Source organism: Scomber japonicus, chromosome 18, assembly GCF_027409825.1.
Source record: "Scomber japonicus isolate fScoJap1 chromosome 18, fScoJap1.pri, whole genome shotgun sequence".
Classification (NCBI taxonomy): Eukaryota; Metazoa; Chordata; class Actinopteri; order Scombriformes; family Scombridae; genus Scomber; species Scomber japonicus.
The window spans coordinates 787,765-800,788 of record NC_070595.1 but is presented as its reverse complement, the minus strand read 5'-3'; the positions used below and the strand labels follow the sequence as shown (position 1 = coordinate 800,788).

General features: G+C 37.6%; 1 protein-coding gene across 2 annotated transcripts; it reads right to left on the bottom strand.

Annotated features, from left to right (window-relative positions):
- Window positions 1-490: 490 nt before the first annotated feature.
- lin7b (lin-7 homolog B (C. elegans)) lies at window positions 491-8,728 on the bottom strand. 2 transcript variants are annotated; one of them, XM_053338572.1, is made up of 6 exons: window positions 8,653-8,728; window positions 4,311-4,429; window positions 4,097-4,168; window positions 2,271-2,480; window positions 1,401-1,564; window positions 491-512 (listed from the first exon to the last, which is right to left on the bottom strand). In XM_053338572.1, the coding sequence occupies exons 1-6, from the start codon at window positions 8,726-8,728 to the stop codon at window positions 491-493; spliced, it is 663 nt and encodes a 220-aa protein (XP_053194547.1). The 2 variants fall into 2 exon arrangements, with proteins under 2 accessions (XP_053194547.1, XP_053194548.1); XM_053338573.1 differs by lacking the exon at window positions 2,271-2,480 and having other exon boundaries at window positions 8,653-8,689.
- Between the last annotated feature and the right edge of the window lie 4,296 nt (window positions 8,729-13,024).

Sequence of the window (13,024 nt, the reverse complement as noted above, 5' to 3'; positions counted from 1 at the left end):
GTGTACTTCTTCATAATGCTAATGGTTAGCCCTCTAACTGGGACATCTGACAGAGAAATGGTGGTGAAGGCTGGATGTTTCCTCTGCTACTCATGTGTGACAGCAGACAGTAGACACTGCTGAGGACTGCAGTGTTCCACATGACAATGCTAAAGTAAAACGACTGGAGAACATAAACACTAGGTTCTAGTTAAGCTACAGACTAGAGAGAATCTGTTGCCCTTATGTGGTAGGATGGAGATGATTTCAGACAGGGAAGGTGAAATTACAGCCATGGTCTGACAACAAGCTTACTCTGATTTAATCTAAGGAGAAGAGAGAGGGAGGGAAGAAAATCTTAAACTGCAGCGTTTGACTTCAGTCAGAAGTTCAGGTAACAGGTGTTGGTAGGCTACTTTGGTTTTTTGCTTCTCGTCTACGGTCATGCCTCCCACTGGAACACAAACGTCAGGAGGGTTGGACGATGAGGTGGATGGAGGCGTTGGATTGGCTAGCCCCTGGACTCCAGAGAGCTGCAGGAAGAGAGACACAATCATGCTGCATGCTGGGAAACTAAACAACAATATCTATTCTTTATCTTACTGAGCCTAATATTAGTTCTATTTACGTCAGATTGTAAAACACCTCATGAAGTGCCTGTTTTTAAAGACTGTGTAAAGTGAATTCAGACATTTTCTTCTAAACACATTAAATAGGTCATAAATATATTTCTAAAAAAGGTGTAAAAAGCATTTCAACCATTTAGATTTGAATTGTGGAGCTAGGCTTCACAAACTGTGTTTCAACATTTCTGTGTTCAGGATTTAGTGGGGGGGGTCTGATTAGCATAAACCCGCCCCTGCTGCTGTAGAGGTATAAATACATTCAGCACACACTACTACTACTACAGTCTACAGTTAGCCAGTTAGCTGAGTTAGCAGCAGAAAGCTATCAGACGTAGCATCCATGTTTCTGGTAGAGGTGGTGACTTTGATTGACAGGTGACACTTGTTAGGGGGCGGGGTTTCAGCGAACTCGGTGGGCACTCCCACAGCGTTTGGCAGCAGAGAAAGAGGCTGATTTTTACATAACTTTGAAGCCTAATTTCAAATATTTGGTGATTTTTTTAATCATTCAAATTTGGCAGGGTGGTTAACAACACACTTTTCTGTGGTATGTCAAACTCAGAACACATATTTATTCTTACTTTACACGGACTTTAAAATTTTGTGACCCTTGTTCACTCACTAAACACAAGCTTAATACATTACAGTTTGGTTTTCCATATCCTACAGAGGCTGTGTTTACATTTAATCTGTTTTTAAAAACTGCTCACACATTTACATTCTGTACTGTATAGAGTCAGTATGCAGTATAGATTAGTGTGCACATGTATTAATAATGCCTGGCTTCAGACTAACGAGTAGCTGGTGTGCTGCTGTCGTCTCCGGGCACTCCTCATCTTCTCAAAGCGAGCCTCCATCTCCTCCAGGACCTTCGGGGTGTAGCGGACCACCAGCTTCACTGAACCCTGCGCAGCCTTCAGCAGCTCCACAGCCTTCTCGTGGTGCTCTCCCTCAACACTCTGCACACACACACACACACACACACACACACACACACACACACACCAGCACACAGTCAGACGCCATGCCAACCAATCATAACAGAGCTTCATACAACCACAGAGGCTCTGAACTCAGCTGCATCAGATACTACAAATCTACATTGATTTAAAGTCTGAGCACAAGTGTGTCTGACATTGAATACTATATAATTATATAGGCTCAATGGTATTATTTATTCTTTGTGTAGTTATAGGTAGGTACATAGGTAGGTAGGTAGGTAGGAAGGAAGGAAGGAAGGAAGGAAGGAAGGAAGGAAGGAAGGAAAGGAAGGAAGGAAGGAAGGAAGGAAGAAAGGAAGGAAGGAAGGAAGGAAGGTAGGTAGGTAGGTAGGTAGGTAGGTTAGGAAGGAAGGAAGGAAGGAAGGAAGGAAGGGAGGAAGGAAGGAAGGAAGGAAGGAAGGAAGGAAGGAAGGAAGGAAGGTAGGTAGGTAAGTAGATAGGTAGGTAGCTACCTACCTATCTACTTACCTACCTACCTAGATAGACTCTACCAGACTGCAGAGTGTGAACATGCCATGCAGCCCAAAATTTATGACTGGAAATTTTCTCCAAAGATCATCATGTAGAACCTGAAGTATTTGGTGAGTATACTTATCAGTTATTGTGTAAATGGTATATCAGTAAAGTGATCAGAATGTAGCTGCTGTATGTAGTGGAATCATACCACTCCATTGACAGACAACAGTTGGTCTCCTCTTTTCAGCCCTCCCTGGCGGTCGGCGACCCCCCCAGGAATCACTCTGGAGATGTATATGGGGGAGTTCTGCTCTTTGCCCCCCATGATGTTGAAGCCCAAACCCTCTTCCGTCTTGGGCAGCTCCACCACCCGTGGGTGGGCGTGACCCTCACTGGCTGCGAAGGCAGCCACTGTTGCCTGGACAGGAAGGAAATGATAGGAATGGGAAAATAAACAAATAAATCAAAAGATATGAATATATGACACAGAGCTGTGACAGATGAAGCTGGGCCATGGACTGGAAAAAAGAAGTGAGTGTCATTTATTCCAACTACATCACAGTCACCTCTGATTCAGTTTTAATCTGTTGCATTTTTCTCTGCCACTAACATCCATTCCTGCCATCATCTGACTCCTCCACTCATCAGTGCACCTTTTTCCCATTACTTCAATATCTCCACCAGCCCACTAAGTCCTCTCTAGTTTGCCAAATCATCTAATGTAATATTTAATCTTAGGGTTGTCCTGTTTTTGACTCCATTTAAAATGTTTCAGTAGTTGTTAAAGACTGTGTAAAGGAGTTAGCCACCGAGCTAGCAGCTGATCTAGAGGCAGAAAGCTCTCTGATGTAGCGTCCATGTTTCTGGTAGAGGTGGTGACTTTGATTGACAGGTGACACTTGGTAGGGGGCGGGGTTTCAGTGAACTCGGCAGGCACGCCCATAGCATGTAGGAGCAGAGAAAGAGGCTGATTTTTATACATCTTTGAAGCCTAATTTCATATATTTGGCGATTTTTTTTAATCATTCAAATTTGACAGGGTGGTTAACAACACACTTTTCTGTGGTATGTCAAACTCAGAACACATATTTATTCCTACTGTCTGTGTGTGTGTGTGTGTGTGTGTGTGTGTGTGTGTGGTGATTGAGGGGCTATAACTGCATCTCATTGTGTAATCCTGTATTGTATAATGACGATAAAACTCAACCTTGAACCTTGTTGTTTTGTGTCAGCCTGCTTGCTGCCTGCTGTGTTTGTCCTCACTGATAAACTTCTGCTATTAACTGCTTTATTGTGGACTCCTGCTGCTTTTGAGTCCACATTACTCATGAATGTTTTCTATTTCATTGCTATGTGTACAGATTCAGGCCCAACTGAGAGTACACATCCCTAATAACCTTCACCTCCAATAGATACCAATAGCAAAGCCTGCTGCATGTCCAAGATTCATTTGAAAAAACCTGAATGTAATTCCAGTTCTATGAGTATTATTCCTGCTGCTGAGCTCAGAAGAGAGACAAACAATGGGTGAACATGCTGGTTTGTAGTGTGTGGTTCCCACCTTCTGATTGATCAGTGAGTGCAATGATCTGTCTTAAGGTGGAGTCTTATCAGAGCCTGTTAGAGTGCTATGCATGTCCACATAGAACTGGAGTTACATCCAGGTAACTACTGTTTCTTTATAATAACCTCTCCTCTAACATGTTACTTTGCTTTAGAAAGACTTTTTGTTCTAACTTCATGTCAAAGTCCCTCTTTATTTCTGTCACAGATCCTCTGATACTGACACTGTTCAGTTGGTATTTCTGACAGCAGTATTTGAAGCTGTGTGGTGTGAATTCTTGCTTTTACTCTTTAGTGATATCTGTGTGAATCAAACTTCCACAAATGAAGCACAACAGGTTGTTTTATGGGGCAAGTTCAGGCAGTTAAGCGTTTGTTGAATCTGAGTTTGTGAGAAAATGTTCTTACAGTAGATCCTAAGTCTCTCGTACAATGCTGAAGTCCTTTTAATTAGCAATTTGCATGCATTACCTTTGCTGTTGCCTGTGCTCGCACCTCTGGTCCTCCTACAATGTCCAGAGTGTCATACAGCTGCTCGTATACCTGAGAGATCAGATGAGTCAAGTGATGCACACTGGATATACATGTACTATACAACACAACTCTGATATGATGGGAAGTCTCATCATGTGGATTTTATATGACTTGAGGCTTCAGAAAGGTTAATAGTTGAATAAGAAGTTACCTCTCTGATGGCGGCACAGAATTTGCTCTGTAGGACTCTCTGTAGGGCCTGCAGTTTGGGGGGAGGAAGCTCACCGCTACGCTGCAGCCGGTCCAGCAGCTCGATCACCCTGCAAACATCTAACACACACACACACACACACATACACACAGACACACACACACACACACACACACACACACACACACACACACACACACACACACACACACACACACACACACACACACACACACAGTAATGAAGGTAAGTGTCTCAAAGGGCTCCAAAGGCCCCAGATTGCCTGTGTGGAAATGAGTTTGTGATAATGGGATTCATTGCAAGTCTAGTAAGAACAACTACAATGTAAAGGGCCTGATCAATGCTGATTCAAGAGCACTTTGTTTGACTTTATGGTAGTAGCTGTCAAACTGTGAGATGTGTCTAATCATTTTGTTGTGAACACTTTTGTGACACAAGCTTGACAAAAAGCCATATTTTAAACTCAAGTGGTTGGTAAGGTAAGGTATCTTGATTGTTCCTAGGGGGAAATTCAAAAACTGACACAACAGTCAAAAAATCTAATCAATTAAAATACTATATACAATAAACAATATCTGTCTAAAAATAATCTGCAGTTATATAAATCTACAATATACATAAATTCCTTATACTACATACAAGTGTGTAATGTGCCTGGGATTAAACAGTCTTAGTAGTGGGAGTTATTGGGAGCTGTGGTATTGTATAGTCTTTTTTTGCATGTAAAATCTTTTACAATCTTTTTCTGTTCCATAAGATGATGGAGGCAGGCTGAGGCAGCTAGTTGGATACTGGTGATAGCTGCTCTAGATGTGTCAGCTAATCTGTGCAAACACATTTAACTCTCACATACTGTTCATATTCTGACTCATAATAGTCTCTACAACAATTCACATGCATTCCCCATCAGTCATTAATAAATGTTTGATTAATCTTTGTGTGGAAAAACATTCACAATCACTGTTTTATGGACCAAGAGAACATTTGATAGAATATGATGAATAAAACAACATGTTTTAACCCTTTCACACATAGTGCTTACTGCAGTGGACAGCTATTCAATAGCTGTTTTCTAATATATGAAAGGATTCTGATGCATAGTTACACTTCAGCCTCCACAGTGTGTCATCCCATACATCAGCACTAAACCTGCAGTAATGCTTTTGGTTATAGATCAGTTGATCTATGTGATTATAATGTCATGTTATATCATTTGGTGAAAGAAAAAAAATAGTTTTCATGCCTAAAGAGAAATGAAAAAAAATAAGAAAAAAAATCCTTGTGCTTGGACCAATACGATTCTCCTTATATATGCTTCTTTTAGGAAACATTATCCGGAATCACTCAATAAATTTTCATTGTTATGCAGATGATACTCAATTATATCTATCAATAAAGCCAAATGAAATTAACCAATTGACTAAAGTACAAACATGCATTAAGGACATAAAGGCCTGGATGACCTGCAACTTCCTGTTATTAAACTTATTGTGCTTGGCTCTAAACACCTTAGAAATTCATTATCAAACGACATAATTACTCTGGATGGCATTACTCTGGCCTCCAGCTCCACTGTAAGGAACCTAGGAGTTATCTTTGATCAGGATCTGTCCTTTAATTCCCACATAAAACAAATTTCAAGGACTGCCTTCTTTCATCTGCGTAATATTGCAAAAATTAGACATATCCTGTCTCAAAATGATGCTGAAAAACTAGTCCATGCATTTGTTACTTCTAGGCTGGACTACTGTAATTCATTATTATCAGGCTGTCCTAACAAGTCTCTAAAGACTCTCCAGCTGGTCCAGAATGCAGCTGCACACGTTCTGACAAAAACTAGAAAGAGAGATCATATTACTCCCATCTTGGCTTCACTGCATTGGCTTCCTGTAAAATTCAGAATAGAATTCAAAATCCTCCTCCTCACCTTCAAAGCTCTTAATGGTCAGACTCCATCATATCTTAAAGAACTGATAGTACCTTATGTACCTACTAGAAGACTGTGCTCCCAGCATGCAGGTCTACTTGTGGTTCCTAATATCTCTAAAAGTAGAACAGGAGGTAGAGCCTTCAGCTATCAGGCTCCTCTCCTGTGGAACCATCTTCCAGATTTGGTCCGGGGGGCAGACACCCTCCCTACATTTAAGAGTAGGCTTAAAACTTTCCTTTTTGATAAAGCTTATAGTTAGGGCTCTTAGAGCTCTTAGCTTATGCTGCTATAGGCTTAGACTACCGGGGGACTCCCACGATGCACTGAGCTCCTCTCTCCTCCTCCCCCTCTCTCTCTATCCATCCATCTATATCCATTAACATTCATGTTCTATTAATGCATTCAATAAGCTAAACTTCTTCCCCGGAGTTGTCTTTCTGGTTTCTGGTTTCTGGCTCTGCTTTCTGGTCTCACAGGTAATCTGGGCCTGGAGACGTCCAGATGACGGATTCCAGTCCTGGACCATCTGGCTCCATTGTTGATTTTCATTGTGCTTCTCTCTCCTATCCTTCCTTTCTCTCCTCTCAACCCCAACCGGTCGAGGCAGATGGCCACCCACTCTGAGTCTGGTTCTGAGGTTTCTTCCTGTTAAAAGGGAGTTTTTTCTCACCACTGTTGCTCATGTGGGAATGTTGGGTCTCTTTAAAGTTAAAACCTGAAGAGTTCGGTTTAGAACCTGCTCTATGTGGAAAGTGCCTTGAGATAACTCTGTTGTGATTTGGCGCTATACAAATAAAGATTGATTGATTGATTGATTGATCCTGACTGAGGTTATCATAATTCATGCATGAAAGGGTTAATGCTGATTTTTAAATAGAGGGCCAAATTTGTACATTTGCATATAGAAAAATGTGAATCAGCTGCACAAAAATGAAAAAAATGATGCATTTTATTTCTGTTTGTATACTGTGGGTCACATTAGGAAAAGTCTAAAAGAGGCTAAAAGAAATGTGTATGTGGTGTTTTTACAGCTCTCCAATGTAACAATAGGTCAGTATGTGAGGGTTAACCATCATTAAAGATTAATACAAATACATAAATGAATCTATTTGTACAAATGTGTTCAAATAGTTTGGCATGTGATTGGACAATGTATTTGTGAACATCATAAATGAACACATTTATAAAGCTTGGTTATATTGGTAGATCATGTGACACTTATTTCTCTCCATAATAAATGACCCTATTAACACTGCAGAAGTCAATCCATTGATAGTGGTTCAAACCAGTAGGTTAAGATGGGAAAACCCAATTTAATAAACATTATATATTTACTGAAAAGACATGTAGGATTATCAGAGGATGGGCTGATGTAATGTCATTTTTTTGAATAATTTTTACACATCAACAAAAATCTGACTGCAAAGAACAATATAAATGTGAGGGAAAACTTCTCCAAACTAATGAATGAAATCAATACTTCCTCACTTATCTTTGAACTAGACTATCAGAATGGTTAAAACACACAGATCCTTAAATAACGACAAAACATTTTCAAATTAGAGGAAATCAAGATGGATAGAAATGAAAACTTTTAGCATTTTGTTATAATGTGTTGGGTGCAGGCTGATGTCCTGGGGGTCATCTTCCCCCATCCAACCTCCCCCTATACTCAACATATGAAAGCCTCAAAATCAGCTCTTCATTAAATGTGTGGTCACTAAATTGACATTCTCTCTCTTTCTCTCTCTATAGAAAGAGAAGGAGAGAAAGAATGAGAGAGTAGCATACAGTGTGTATAAGCTATATAATATACAGTGTATGATAGCAGCAGGAGAGAGAGAGAGAGAGAGAGAGAGAGAGAGAGAGAGAGAGCAGTGGCTCATATTGACCGCACCTTCATCACCTTTAATTCCACTTCAGCTGATTTCAAACACTTTGATGATGACTCGCTCACACTTTGTCCCGTAATTCATCTTACAGTTAGTAACAGTTCATAACAGCTGATCAAAGCTAATGAACAGAGGCAAATATTACCAACGAGGATGTCAACAATGGATCAGGCCTAAGTGACAGTCTGAATGAAGCCTACACATAATGACGTCATTACGAGAGAGAAACACGCTGGCTTTTAACATTTAATGAGTCTCATCATTTATAAATATATATATGTATATATACGTGTTGATTTATTAATGATTCAAATAACAAATATTCGGCTTAGAATTTAAAAAAATATTTTTGCCACCTTTGTGTCATTTAAGACGACACTGACTCTGTGAGTGTTATCCTTTAAAACACACGGGTTTATTGTCACTAAATGTCTGTTATTCCTCAGTATTATTAGGATTGTTATCATTATTATTATTATTATTATTATGAGTGCGTTACCTCTCTCTAGGCAGAGCGGCTCAGTCATGGCCGCCATGTCTGCTTCCTTGGCAGTGTGGTAGTAAGAGGACATCATACTGAGCTCCTCACTCAGTCCAAGCCGGATCTTCAGATTATTACTGCGTGGATGAGCAGAAAATCAGCCTCAGCGCGATGCGTGCTCCATCTGTTATGATGCCATGGTCAGCAGACTGAGTGGAGGTGAAGGGTGGATGCGGGCTGCGAGCTATGGAAGGTGGATGGTGCCACTTTCAGGATTACCGGGAGAGGGATCAGGAATCTTTGGTCACGTCACAACGAGAAGAATGTCCAATGGGATTCATTGGCTCCTTTGTACTGTTTATTTATTTGTATCTTTATTTATTTATTTTATTTTATTCATTTCATCATTTATATTAGGCCTAACTAAAGCCAAGAAAAAATGTTTATGTTTCTTTTTCTTTTCTTTTTTTTGGAGTCATTGGCAGGTTTGTCAGTATGAATTCAGATGGAACAGAAGTACATGACATTATTTTTAGGTGCTTGTTTTAATAATGAGGTGATCTTGGTGTTGAACCATTCACACACAAACTATGAAGAGTGATAATCAGTCACTGTGTGTGCTTTGTGTTGGAGACTATACAGTTCAGAGGATTACTATTGAAACTGACTTTACTGATATTGACACTTTTTTTTTTACTGCTGCTGCTCTTGTATGTATTTTCTTACACCAAGAAAGTCAAACAGTTCCATTGTGCATTTTGTATAATGACAATAAAGATTATTTAACTGAATAATTAATGAACCACCATTATTACTGTTATTAATACTGTTGACACTGAGCATGGCATTTTTATTACAGGTTCACTACTTTTACTGTAATACTGCATACTACATCACTCATAATACTGCAGTACTTTTACTGTAATACTACATACTACATCACTCATAATACTGCAGTACTTTTACTGTAATACTGCATACTACATCACTCATAATACTGCAGTACTTTTACTGTAATACTGCATACTACATCACTCATAATACTGCAGTACTTTTACTGTAATACTGCATACTACATCACTCATAATACTGCAGTACTTTTACTGTAATACTGCATACTACATCACTCATAATACTGCAGTACTTTTACTGTAATACTACATACTACATCACTCATAATACTGCAGTACTTTTACTGTAATACTGCATACTACATCACTCATAATACTGCAGTACTTTTACTGTAATACTACATACTACATCACTCATAATACTGCAGTACTTTTACTGTAATACTGCATACTACATCACTCATAATACTGCAGTACTTTTACTGTAATACTGCATACTACATCACTCATAATACTGCAGTACTTTTACTGTAATACTGCATACTACATCACTCATAATACTGCAGTACTTTTACTGTAATACTGCATACTACATCACTCATAATACTGCAGTACTTTTACTGTAATACTGCATACGACATCACTATAATACTGCAATAATTTTACTGTAATACTGCATACTACATCACTATAATACTGCAGTACTTTTACTGTAATACTGCATACGACATCACTATAATACTGCAGTACTTTTACTGTAATACTGCATACGACATCACTATAATACTGCAATACTTTTACTGTAATACTGCATACTACATCACTCATAATACTGCAGTACTTTTACTGTAATACAGCATACTACATCACTATAATACTGCAGTACTTTTACTGTAATACTGTATACTACATCACTATAATACTGCAGTACTTTCACTGTAATACTGCATACTACATCACTCATAATACTGCAGTACTTTTACTGTAATACTGCATACTACATCACTCATAATACTACAGTACTTTTACTGTAATACTGCATACTACATCACTCATAATACTGCAGTACTTTTACTGTAATACTGCATACTACATCACTATAATACTGCAGTACTTTTAATGTAATACTGCATACTACATCACTATAATACTGCAATACTGCATACTACATCACTCATAATACTGCAGTACTTTTACTGTAATACTGTATACTACATCACTATAATACTGCAGTACTTTTACTGTAATACTGTATACTACATCACTATAATACTGCAGTACTTTAACTGTAATACTACATACTACATCACTCATAATAATGCAGTACTTTTACTGTAATGCTGCATATTACAACACTATAATACTGCAGTACTTTTACTGTAATACTGCATACTATACATCACTCATAATATTGCAGTACTTTTACTGTAATACTGAATACTACATCACTATAATATTGCAGTACTTTTACTGTAATACTGTATACTACATCACTATAATACTGCAGTACTTTTACTGTAATACTGTATACTACATCACTATAATACTGCAGTACTTTTACTGTAATACTGCATACTCCATCACTATAATACTGCAGTACTTTTAATGTAATACTGCATACTACATCACTATAATACTGCAATACTGCATACTACATCACTCATAATACTGCAGTACTTTTACTGTAATACTGTATACTACATCACTATAATACTGCAGTACTTTTACTGTAATACTGTATACTACATCACTATAATACTGCAGTACTTTAACTGTAATACTACATACTACATCACTTATAATACTGCAGTACTTTTACTGTAATGCTGCATATTACAACACTATAATACTGCAGTACTTTTACTGTAATACTGCATACTATACATCACTCATAATATTGCAGTACTTTTACTGTAATACTGAATACTACATCACTATAATATTGCAGTACTTTTACTGTAATACTGTATACTACATCACTATAATACTGCAGTACTTTTACTGTAATACTGTATACTACATCACTATAATACTGCAGTACTTTTACTGTAATACTGCATACTCCATCACTATAATACTGCAGTACTTTTACTGTAATACTACATACTACATCACTCATAATACTGCAGTACTTTTACTGTAATGCTGCATACTACATCACTATAATACTGCAGTACTTTTACTGTAATACTGCATACTACATCACTCATAATACTGCAGTACTTTTACTGTAATACTGCATACTACATCACTCATAATACTGCAGTACTTTTACTGTAATACTGCATACTACATCACTATAATACTGCAGTACTTTTACTGTAATACCGCATACTACATCACTCATAATACTGCAGTACTTTTACTGTAATACTGCATACTACATCACTCATAATACTGTAGTACTTTTACTGTAATACTGCATACTACATCACTCAATACTGCAGTACTTTTACTGTAATGCTGCATACTACATCACTATAATACTGCAGTACTTTTACTGTAATGCTGCATACTACATCACTATAATACTGCAGTACTTTTACTGTAATACTGCATACTACATCACTCATAATACTGCAGTACTTTTACTGCAATACCGCATACTACATCACTATAATACTGCAGTACTTTTACTGTAATACTGCATACTACATCACTCATAATACTGCAGTACTTTTACTGTAATACTGCATATTACAACACTATAATACTGCAGTACTTTTACTGTAATACTGCAAACTATACATCACTCATAATACTGCAGTACTTTTACTGTAATACTGCATAATACATCACTATAATATTGCAGTACTTTTACTGTAATACTGTATACTACATCACTATAATACTGCAGTACTTTTACTGTAATACTACATACTACATCACTCATAATACTGCAGTACTTTTACTGTAATGCTGCATACTACATCACTATAATACTGCAGTACTTTTACTGTAATACCGCATACTACATCACTCATAATACTGCAGTACTTTTACTGTAATACTGCATACTAGATCACTATAATACTGCAGTACTTTTACTGTAATACTGCATACTAGATCACTATAATACTGCAGTACTTTTACTGTAATACTGCATACTAGATCACTATAATACTGCAGTACTTTTACTATAATACTGCATACTACATCACTCATAATACTGCAGTACTTTTACTGTAATACTGCATACTACATCACTCATAATACTGCAGTACTTTTACTGTGATACTGCATACTACATCACTATAATACTGCAGTACTTTTACTGTAATACTGCATACTACATCACTCATAATACTGCAGTACTTTTACTGCAATATTGCATACTACATCACTATAATACTGCAATACTTTTACTGTAATACTGCATACTACATCACTCATAATACTGCAGTACTTTTACTGTAACACTGCATACTACATCACTATAATACTGCAATACTTTTACTGTAATACTGCATACGACATCACTATAATACTGCAGTACTTTTACTGTAATGCTGCATACTACATCACTCATAATACTGCAG

Bases quoted from the DNA above. Each gene is read 5' to 3' on its own strand.
- lin7b (XM_053338572.1), bottom strand. From the start codon at position 8,728: ATGATGTCCTCTTACTACCACACTGCCAAGGAAGCAGACATGGCGGCC. The intron at 4,169-4,310 runs GTAACTTCTTAT...CTGATCTCTCAG, and splicing joins TCTGTGCCGCCATCAGAGAG to GTATACGAGCAGCTGTATGA. The intron at 1,565-2,270 runs GTATGATTCCAC...GTGTGTGTGCAG, and splicing joins TGTTGTCTGTCAATGGAGTG to AGTGTTGAGGGAGAGCACCA.